General features: G+C 27.1%; 1 protein-coding gene across 1 annotated transcript in view; it reads left to right on the top strand.

The window, feature by feature from the left end:
• Positions 1-382: 382 nt before the first annotated feature.
• Positions 383-12,089, top strand: part of LOC113372421 (insulin gene enhancer protein ISL-2-like) — a 291,133-nt gene continuing 279,426 nt past the window's right edge. The window contains exons 1-2 of the mRNA XM_026612746.1: positions 383-448; positions 5,400-5,514. Coding sequence (XP_026468531.1) covers positions 5,490-5,514 — 25 coding nt within the window. The 5' untranslated portion in view covers positions 383-448; positions 5,400-5,489. The remainder of the gene's footprint in view (positions 449-5,399; positions 5,515-12,089) is intronic.

Genomic DNA, 12,089 nt, shown 5'->3' on the forward strand with positions numbered 1-12,089 from the left:
GCATTGGAACGACGATTGTAAATTTACAAAAAAAACGTTACATGATGTACCCCTCTCGATAAGCCATGTAAACACTTCATAGGTTCCCAGCCTATGAAGCTTAATGACAAATCATTTTGTGATTTGCAATTATTAATTAATTGTTGTTAAGAAAAGTGCGAAAAATATGAGAAAGGCTCTAAACAAAAATAAATAAGATATGGTTATTCGAGACACTTATATAAGGTGAAAAACGCGCCAAAACTTTGAATTGTTACCAGATGATGATAAAATTTATCTATTGTTATTAAGTAGTAATAGTTTGAATCCAAATGCCATCAGTGTCAGTCTAGATGTCCCTAGTTTTAAGTAAAAGTAGTAGTAAAAGAGTAGTTCAGTAGTAATAGAAACTTGCTGTTGAGTGTTGCTAGTGTAATTGTTTTGATAAAGGCGATAAAATCTGAATCAGGTATAAATTATACCTACTATTATTATTAGTAATATACCGTATAATACAGAATTATTAAAAAATTTTGCTGTTATGTGATAGTTTTAGTACAATATCAGGGTGATAATAATAGACTCAGATAATCCGTCAGGATTATAATATATATATATATATATATATATATATATATATATACGTATATATATATATATATTTATACATTTGTATGGAGTATGATGTAGGAGTTAAAAATTAAATTTTGAAATTTTTTATCATATTATTTTGAAGGGCAGCCAAATATACTTTGCGATTATATCACAAGGCACTGCCCTGATATCAATATATATATATATATATATATATATATATATATATATCCAGTTAGTGCCCAATTTGCGTGGCTGTTTGTGTTTGTATCTAGAAATAATTAGCACAATCTAACGTTTGTCTGGGTGCATTCTGTTTATTGTGCATAAAGTTTATATTCAAACAACGAGTACTGCTAATTAATATTGTCTAAAGTCAGTTTTCATATAAATTGTGAGATACACTAATTAGCAATAAGATACTTAATTAATGGAACTTGTTAGAGTAACGCGTAATAAATCGTACAAGATAAGGACGCAGAATTCGCCACACCAATCATTATAATTATTAATTTTATCGATAATTGCAATAATTAAAGTCGAGGAATAATGACTAATTTCACAAATTTAGCTATTTATATTCAGCTTGATTTATGGTTCTATTATTTAGATTTTATTATTCATTCTCTGTTAACAATAACATAATAATTAAGAAGCATAATTAGAAATTTTAAACACATCTTTCCAATATGACCCAAACTCAAATAACAAACAAAATGAAAATACTGATATCTTAATATTATTACAGTTATAATACAATGTTTTAATTTTTTAACACATACTATAATTTTTTTAAACAATAGTTAACGAAAATAATTATTAATAAGAATTATAATATTAATATGATTAAGAATGATTTATGTATGTATTATGTTCATATTTTATATAATATTTTGTTCATTTTATTCATTCACTCTTATTTTTGCGGTAATTTTATTAAACATAAAATACGTCACTCTAATGTTCAATTTCTTTCATTAATATTTTATTATTGTTTCTTGATTGATTGAAACTTTTGAAATTTTATTGAACACTTCCCGAATGACACAGATTTAAAAACAATCTGACATCAACTCGGTGCAGCATTTCGAATAAAACGTGAAATTTGATATTATTGTGGAAGTTATGCAATTTGTTTGATATGAATTTGTGGTCATTGAAGAACATTTACAATATCAAATTTTGTTTCGACAGTAAGTTAAAATTTAAAGCAATTTACAAAGGACATAACGTGTTGATTCCACTGTCGTTATAATTAATTAGCGTCGTGACAATTTTTTTCATTTTTCAGGCATGTCTAATATAAAGTTTTTATATGACTGTCTTTTTGATAAATATCATTTTATTCGAATTGCTATGCCGGTTTACCGCAATAGAAAAAAAATACAATAAAAAAGAAAAATTACGCACTTCGAGCAACCCACGTGCGTCAGGCAGCAGTGATAACAATTTTCACTTGGCAATGTAGAAAGCAATATATATATTTTAAAATAAAAGAAAAGAAAATAGCCCTTAATCTGGCATTGCAACTCCAATAAAAAAATGTCAGCCCTATTATAAAAATTCTATTAATAAAAAATCATTAAATATGGATGGATTAACCATTGGGTTACCATCTAAGAATACGAAGTAAGGAGAAGTTTCAGCTCAACAACAAATATGTAAAAACACTAATAGTAAATCTTCGAAAAAACACTGTCTTATCACTGCATATATTTAGTCTTAATATGAGCAACTTTTTCAACAAGGAATTCGTATTAAATTTACAATACTTTATGTATACTAATAAATATTATAATATAAAAATGTTAAATTAGAAAAGTAAATAATTCATAAATTAATTGAACGAGTCAAGAGTAAATTATAAATAAAATTCTACTTTACAAATGCTTAGCGGGAGCATAAAAATATTTAAAAAGCTCCATGAATTCTACGGGCCGCAATTTGTTCATCCTTGATCTATTTTAGCCAACAGTTTTAATGCAAAGTGAGTCATTGTTCATATAAAACATCCGTTCATATACAACTCAGGTGGACAGCCGTCCGGTAAGCGTTAAGATACCTTAGAAACAGATCTATTACACAATTGTATTATTTCTGATAAAAAAAATAAATTATTGATTTTTATATTTATTGATTGATTTTATTTTAATTAATGAAATGCAGGTCAGTGATAGTGTAGCAAAAATAAATCTATCAAAATTTATTATAATTTTGAAAAGTTGAGAAGCTAAGGTTTATCTAAAACGAAACCAATAAATATATAAATCAATAACTCGAAAGCAGTTAGCATTGATATCAATCGAGATGCAATTGAGTGATTATTGCACGAGATGGGATCATTCCGACATTCTATATCGACAACTAACCACCCATTAAAGCCAGAGCGTTCCCGTTTCACGAAATACGTGGGGCACATTACTACCCATTTTGCGCCCGTTGCCACCCACTGGCACCCACTAGCACCCATGGCCACCCATTCCCACCCACTTCGATACGTGGAAACAACACGAGCTTTAATTAGAGGATCTAGTGCATGTCTTGTTTACCACGCCGATATACACAATAGACACTAATGAATTTAAATGGAACGGCTTTGGAGTTTCTCGATGACGGGGCGAGGGATGAGAATTGCATTGAATCAATGATTAAAAAATATTCGGCTGAAATATTCGAACAGTAGCACTATGACGCAACAGTTGTAAAGCAAATATATTTTATATATTGTTGATATAAATAGTATTTTGCTTCCTGAATTTCTGTTTCGGCAAAAAAATGTTGAAATAATTTAGAATGAAAATGAGGAAAAATATGAAAAAGAAAAAAAATATTATAAATGTAAAAAAAGTCATGTGAGATCATTATATCAGTCATATAAATAATTTAAATATTATTATTTATTACTATAGTCGATACAATTCATGATTTTTTATTTAAAATATTTTTTACATAAAATGCGTTTATAGAACACCAATAACTGGGCGCGTTTCACTGGATAATTACATTCATCTTTCATATTTATATTTTAAATCGATGGAAATTTATTTGTACACCTAATCAAAATTGCCGAATCTTGTGTCTGGTTATTGAAACTGTTAGTTAAGATTAGATTTTTATAGACCATGTATATAATTTAAAATTTATTCTGTGATATAAAAGTACTAAATAAAAAATTATGTATTTTAATTGTGCATTAAAACAAGCTGAGATTCGATTTATACTTATATAAGTTCTCATATTTAGTATAAGATTATTATTCAAAGAGATTTTTTTTACTTATCATAAAAATTATCGATTATATTCAGATATTTGAAAATAATTTTCAATTAATATAATAAGAATTCACAAATCAAATATAATTTATCTGATGTTTTGTGTAATTTTTTAAGTCTCGAATTCAATATTATATTTTTAATTATATTCATAAATTTGATTGAGTTTGTTTTGGGTAGATTCTTCATAAATAAGCAATTCAATAACCTGGAATGAATTTCACAATTTAAACAAAAATAAACTTTTCTATTTATATATAACAATTTCATGATCCTGATTATGATCTCCAGAATCACATTTTTTTTAAAAGAAAACTACAAAATGTGTGTAATTTTTTATTTTTTTTAATGAATTTAGTTACATAATTTTAATGATATATATATATATATATATATATATATATATATATATATATATATATATCAATAAGCAAATATGAGCAACATAAAAATTCTTATATTTATGTAGGAATTTATTTATATAACAGGTAGTAATCAATATGAATTGTATTAAATATATATATATATATATATATATATATATATATCACATGGACAGTAAGATACAATAACGTATATTAATTATTTATTCCTCAATTAAGTAAGTTAATTCAAGTTATATATCGATATTTCGGTTGAGCGGTTGCCAACCCTGCCCATTTCCACGTCGTTCGCAAAACCCAATCCCTCAAGCGTCAAACTCCCTCTAAGTGAATCAAGAACAGATTTGTTAATTTAATCTTAATTGAATTTTAAAACAAACATTATTATTAGATGAATACCTATTGAGCAGTGGTAGGGTGGACGGCAAGACAAATGATTGTTAATTAAAATCTGACGTGGATTCTATGAAAAGAAAATTAATATTGTACTAATTAATATATACTTTGTTAAACTAAAATATAGAACTTGTGCAATTTTATTAAATTCTCAGAAATATGAGAGATGGAGAATTCATATTACCGGTTATGTAATAACAAGTTGAAAGTAATTAGTAGTTACAAAGTATTTGTTTGGTTGTTGTTCAGGATTTGTACCAATTTTTTACCATATATTTTTGGTTTTTATTTCATCGATAATTAAAGCATTTCTGTTCAATAAATAAATAAATAAATTTTCTTCTAGAAGGTACTCAAAAGCAATCGTCAATAGATATTTATACGGATTCATCTACTGTGAGTACTAGGTGATTTAAGTTACCTAGTAATACAAGTGCAAAATATTTCAATTATTAATACCAATGCTTCTATGAACAATAATGATATTGATATTAATAAAATAAGAAATTAATTTAATTGAAAATGGATTATTTCTGGTATCTAAATTTGTATTTTAATTTATTAAGAAGTGGTTGGATATTTGTAGATACATAATAGCCGATATATATATATATATATATATATATATATCTTCTCCTGTATATTCCCTGGCGTTTTTAACACGCGCGTATATTTTGCTCCGCGTTCGTGCGATTAAAACACAATTAACATCTTCAATTAAACATAAATTGTATGCGAAGCAGAAACAATTAAATGCATTGTTATTTGTTTACAGAAGTTTCGACTCGTTTTCACAATTGGTCTCCGCCATGTTGGTCAGGCGGTGTCAACCCTATGTGTAGGGGCCCGCCGAAGACTTCCTGAAATGCACAGTACAGATAATGGACCAGGTTAGTGGATGAACCGCAATTTTAATTTAATATATATATATATACTAGTTGTGCCCTGTCACATTTTGCTGTGGCACATTTTGATTGAATGGTTGAGAGTTGAGATATAAAACTAATTAAAAAAAATCATAAAAGTTTTTATACTTAAATTTAGCAATAATTGTTGATACATTTTTTTATTTTCCACTGGCTGCGTAGATATAAAAACTATGTGGTTTTCCAAATCTGGAATAAGCAACATGCAGTTGCCCCATATAAAAAGCAATTCTTATCCTAAATCTTAAGCCAAGATTGGTATTAAACTTTATTGATCATGAACACATAAACGTAATAATGTAATAATACTTTTTAAATAATAATTATATTTTACTATTACACGTGGAAATCAATTTATTAAAATATAGTTTATTATTGTTTTGATATTTGTATGAGATACATAAATATACTTGTAACTATCGTCGGGATTCATTATTCTATCTTAATTTTTATTATTTTATTGCTGCCTTGTTTATAAATTTTTGTTTACTCTAAATATGATATTTTTATGAAACGTTACAAACAACTTTGGTTTTGGCTAATGCTCTAGTTAATAAGGCCAAATAAAAAACCATTAGATTTTCTTAAATTTTTTGCCGATTATAATTGTAATAATATAACCATTTATAATGGTAATATAATACTAATTTATCAATTCATTATTTATTAATAATAAATCAATGAATAATAATTATTAAATTTCTATAAGATACCTGCAACCAATAAGTAAAAATATTAACTTTATAATTTAAACTTTTAGTTGTTATTGATATGTAGTCACTGTTCTAAAACTATATGTTTTTGTTGTGTTCTCAGTATGAGGTAAGGAAATATTATACATATCTAGTATCAAAACTCACAGATTAAATTTCTTTCATTGCCTTTTTTTCGACTTATTGGCTACTAACATTTCAAGAAAATATATCTACTTACAACAAAAAAATAATTGTTAGTAAATTCACAAAGATATTTTATCTTATGTATATATATGTATATATATATATATATATATACCTACTACACATGTGTTGTCACTAAACTACTTCTAAACGGCTATTCAAATTTGGATAAATAATTTTAGAGCGTGTCAATGCATACAATAGTGGTTTTGAATGAACAAACATAGTAATCAGAAAGAAAATGTGGAAACATGGAAACAAGTGAATTCTTTTTTATTGTTTTATATATATTTTTTATACTGATTAAAAGACTGCAATTTCCAAGACGTATAGCGGGAGGCAGGATATTAAATAGGATATTAACAAATTTGGAACTTTTGAATGTAGACGTGGGCACGTAGGTACAAGACAACGTCTGTTGGGTCATCTAGTATATATATATATATATATATATATATATATATATATATTGTTGTATATACATCTGTTTCCATGTGTGTTTATTTTCCGTGTCTTCATATACAAGTGTATCGGTTCCAACGCCGTTTCGCCTCGCACCGCGCGGGACGCACGAATTTCCATTTGGAGCAATTATTATTTTATAGCTTGTACATGATTTACTTGGCAATTAAATCGTATAATCCATACAAACAATTTCCCCAACCCGAGGACGACGCATCGGTGCCGGTGGCGGTGCGGCGCACGCTTACCTAGAGTAGGGCGACGAGGGCGACGAGGGCGTAGGCACTATCCGTAGCGCACACATTTTCGTAGCAGGTGTATTGCAAAGCCATTCGATCATACTTCTGATTAAACACACACGTGCTCGCGCTTGTTTGTTTGTGTAAATGCACATGTACCGAAATTGTGGATATAAAAACAATGTAAATTTGTTTTGCCTGATTGAAGAGATTGTTTCGCTTCGGAGAAAATGATTAAATTCAAGCGCTGGTATTTGCATTCGCGAGCGTTTTTTCATTAAGACTTTTTTATTCGAACTAATTTGAAAAATTCTGGATTAGTTTGCTTGTTGCTGTTGATCAACAGTAATATTGCCATATATGTTTGGTTAAAAAACTTTTAATTGATTACACAGCTTTTACACCTAAAGCTGCGACTTGTTTACTTCAGGTTCACCTCCTTGCTATTGGCAGCCTCGTAATTTGTAACTTTCCAAAATGACAATTTTAATTATTCGAAACAAACCCATGTAATAATACACAAAATAGCCCATATGACGTTTTGTGTTTGATTCCTGTTAAATAGTACTGTTCAAGATATGTTTTTTAATATCTCAATACAAAATCATTTAGTACTTCTTTTTTGTTTATTTTTTATAGCAAACTGTCCACAGTACATTCAGTTATATATTATTTCAGATATATATTATTTGACTGCGTGAGAAGGATCGCTATCCAGCGATAGCACCTTCTTAGGTGTTAAGTGATATTTTGTAAAAATTCATTGCAGATTTTTCTTTTTGAGACGCTTAGGTGGTAAAGCAGATCACACGCTAATTCGTTTCGATGACAACTTAGACGAGCTTTGTATCTGGAGCAGTAAAGACTAATTTCTTTTTCTATAGTTGGAATTCGGAAAATCCTGATGTATCAACCAATTGGGAGCGTATTTTGGAGCGTTCACGATTTCTTTCAAAATTTTATTTTGGAACCTTTGTAGAATAGTTATGTTCGATTTACTGGCCGCACCTCATAGTTGTAGGCCGTAGGACCATATCGTTATCGACCATAAGCTATATTGGTTTAATAATTGACTTTTATATGACGAGTTTATTTTCTATTGTGACTTGTGATTTCTAGCCCATTAACCAATTGAGTTGCCTACGTGTTAATTTAGTAAATATAAATTATAAATTAGTACCCCTGTATGGGGCACAAAAGCAGATAGATATATTACAAATAATTTTATAGTTTTATTTTTTATTATTTATTTAGCATAATTTAAATCAACTATACATTAATTCTAACTTACATTTATAAAACTTCAAATTTTGCTTACAAAGGATCATCAATATTCATTTAATTATTTTAAAGTAAAATCTAGAGCAGTTAAGTCAAAATATGTTTTAATATACGTAAACTCTTTTCACTAATTTTAAGAAAATGACAACTAATAAAAATGACAAAGTTTAATATTACAAATAAGACGTTAATATTACAAAAAATAAATAATACTGTATGGGGTACTAAAGCAGATAGACATATTACAAATAATTTTATAGATTCAACTTCTATGATTTATTCAACATAATTTAAATCAATTATATATCAAGTAAAAGTAACATTTATAAAGCTTCAATTAAAACAATTGTTGCATACAAAAGAGCATTAATATTCATTTAATTAGTTTTAAAAGTAAAACCTAGAGCAGTAGGTCAAAATATCTTTTCAAACTCTTTTCACCAAGAATATGATAAATAATAAAAATAAAAAAGTTTATTAAGTTTAATTATAAATACCATTTTAAAATTACAAATAATAAATAATGGTGTATGAGACACAGAAGCAAATAATTAGTTTTATATTTTCAACTTTTATAATTTATTTTGCATCATATAAATCAATTAAATATCAATTCAAACTAATATTTATAAAGCTTCAATTAAATCGAATTTTGCACACACGGGATCACCAATATTCATTTAATTAGTTTTAAAGGTGAAAACTAAAGCAGTAGGTCAAACTATATTTTCATCTAAAATATAATTACTTCATATACATTTATACATATGTAGGTAAGCTAAAAGCTTTATGTAAGAGGAGTAAATAGTAACAAGCAATTTTCAATATGGCCTTGACTGATATTAAAAAAATATTTTTTATCTCGATATCTTAGGAACCCCCTGCATAATATTGTCATAGCTACTGTTTCGTAGGCCGACGCAATATACAGAACTGTGCAGGTCCGTCATATTTTAAATGTAATATAAAATTGCATTATTATGAAATTACGGTTTGAGTTATCAAATTTTCAATAATGTGTATCAATTATAATAAATCTTGATTAAAAAAAATCACACCTGGGATTAGTTGGAACAACCTCTTTCTACTCGCCACGGTAGAAGTTACAATTAGCCCCAAAATAGGGGTAAAATGGCAAGAGACTTTTTATGAAAAATAATTAATTGTAAAATGATGAATAATATTTATGAAATAACTTTAAGTAAATATCACCAGTAAAATTTATTCACATTTATTTATCTTTATTTTCTAGAAATACAAACAGTGGAACTCAAATATAGTAGTTCAAAAAATAACTGTTACGGCAAGGCTCTAACTCCTTCATACTAATTTGTCTAAATTTAGGTTACTTTAAGATCGTTTTAATAAACCCCAGAAATATTTTATTATAAAAACTATTTTTATGAAACTTTAAAGTTACAAATTGAAACAGTTTGATATCTTATTATCCAATATAAAATTAATAATCGGACAATGCTATAAACATTATTATATATCGTAAAGCACAGCTTGTTGTATATTACGTTCGTTTATTATACACCGTGCAAACATGTTATGTAAACATTGTACCTACATAAATGCATAAAATTGATTTCATAAAAATAATTACGACTCCATATAAAATGTTGCCTCGTATTTGTGTGCATGTTGTTTTTATGGTTTTATATATGACGACCTGCACTGCTCCCTAATATATTAACCGTTTGAGCAAAAAATCAAGTTTTGGAAGAAAATTTTAAATGATTTTTTTCTAGCATATTGATAAATAATCAGAATTGATGTGAGTTTTCTTATTCTTATATCTTGTTTACACAAATTTTATAAATATACTTACTTGACGACAAATATTGAATAGTTATGAACAGGTTCAATTAGCTTCATTTGAGATGAATAAGATTCAGGATTTTTGCAGAATACTTGTATACTTGTATCAGTTTTTTGTAAGAATACAATGTTAGAATATTATTAGAAGAATTTACTTAAATGCTATTAGGTACAAAAGAGACCTTGAATAATAACATGATTCCACATATATCACATTTTTCTACAAAATATTTCAAATAAAAATAAATTAAAAATTACCAAATATATGAAAGCATCCTTAAATAAATGGGTACATGTATAAACCGAGTTTGATGTAAGTGCTTTTTGTATATGTGTGCATTTTTTATAACTTTGCCTTCCGTTTGTATATGGTCGGGCGTGTACGTCTTTTTGAATGTATTTCGCTCAATGTTTTATATATTACAAAGTTGTTTAAATTGCTTTCGAAGGCAAACCTGAGCCCAAATGCTGAACGAAATGAGATGAGATGTATAACTGTACTATTGAAAAAAGGAGGAATATTTAGAGGATTTTATTTATTTATTTAATAATAGGGTACCATACAAAACTTGAGAACTTAGTATGATCAATCAGTTTGATGTCATGAAGATAGCTAAGTAAAATTTCAATTTTTTTTGTTTCTAGTTCTTTTTACAATTACATAGCAATAATTTTGAATTTCTTGAATAACCGTCTAATAATATATCAATATGAATTTTATATTTACCATAAATGCAATAAAAAGCCCAGGAAAAATATCACTTTAAATATCGATTTCATTACTATTAAATTTTTCACTATTGTGACTAAGATTTGCTCAATAATTATCATTTCATTATATTTTTATAATAATTGTACAAATGTGAGATTAATAATAGATCATATATATAAAAAGAATGAAAACTTTGAACATAATTTAATTCTAAAATGTTGTTTGATTACACATTACATCATTACACATTGATCGTTACGAATAATGATAATTATTTAATAATTATGTAGGAAAATCTGACTTTTAATAGTTCAATTAGAACTATTATCATAATATAGTATAAAGAATTTATAAAGTATTTAAAAAAAAGTTTACAAATCTTATTATAAAATTATGAAGTTGGTTGGCCGCCCCAAGGATTTTTTTCTTATTACTTTGAGTCAAATCTTATTTTTCAAATTTTTTACAATGCGTTTCAAAAATACATATAACTCTCAATTTTACTCTCAGACCACCAACCTCCATTTCGTAAGAATTACTATAGTAATAACATTATTTTTTATCCCGATTTCTGTCAGTAAACGTTTTTGATTGAAATTAGATTGAGAGTTTTTGAGCTTGTAAAAAAGCTCAGTTTTACATTAACAATTTTTTTTATTGGGGGTTGTCCAATTCTAACACTCATTTTTTAATGTGTCGGATCACTTCTTAATTTTTTTTAAATGCTTGAATGCAACTCTTAATTTTCACATTCCCACTGCACTTCGCAATTTCATTATAAATTTTCAACCTGATCTATAAATGGTCAATTATCGTCTATTTGTGAACGTTTTTCACTTAATTTCGAATCAGCTTCTTGAACTTCCAATTTTCTTATAAAGTACATATATTTAATTGTATGATGTTTATTTTGCTCGCTTGGCATTCACAATATTCATCAATTTTTCGGTTGATTCAATTTTTTATTCTTTTTCCTCTAGTCATACGTCGACTTTATTGACTGACAACTTTTTAGGTGTATTTTATTCTGCAAAACCCTTAACAAGATTGTATCTGAATTCAATATAGCATGTAAACATATTATATCGCCTTTCGTCCGTCGTACAATCGTTGGAATAGTAA

Source organism: Ctenocephalides felis, unplaced genomic scaffold (assembly GCF_003426905.1).
Source record: "Ctenocephalides felis isolate EL2017-DRISC unplaced genomic scaffold, ASM342690v1 CF-g0.4_SCAFFOLD_01604, whole genome shotgun sequence".
Classification (NCBI taxonomy): domain Eukaryota; kingdom Metazoa; phylum Arthropoda; class Insecta; order Siphonaptera; family Pulicidae; genus Ctenocephalides; species Ctenocephalides felis.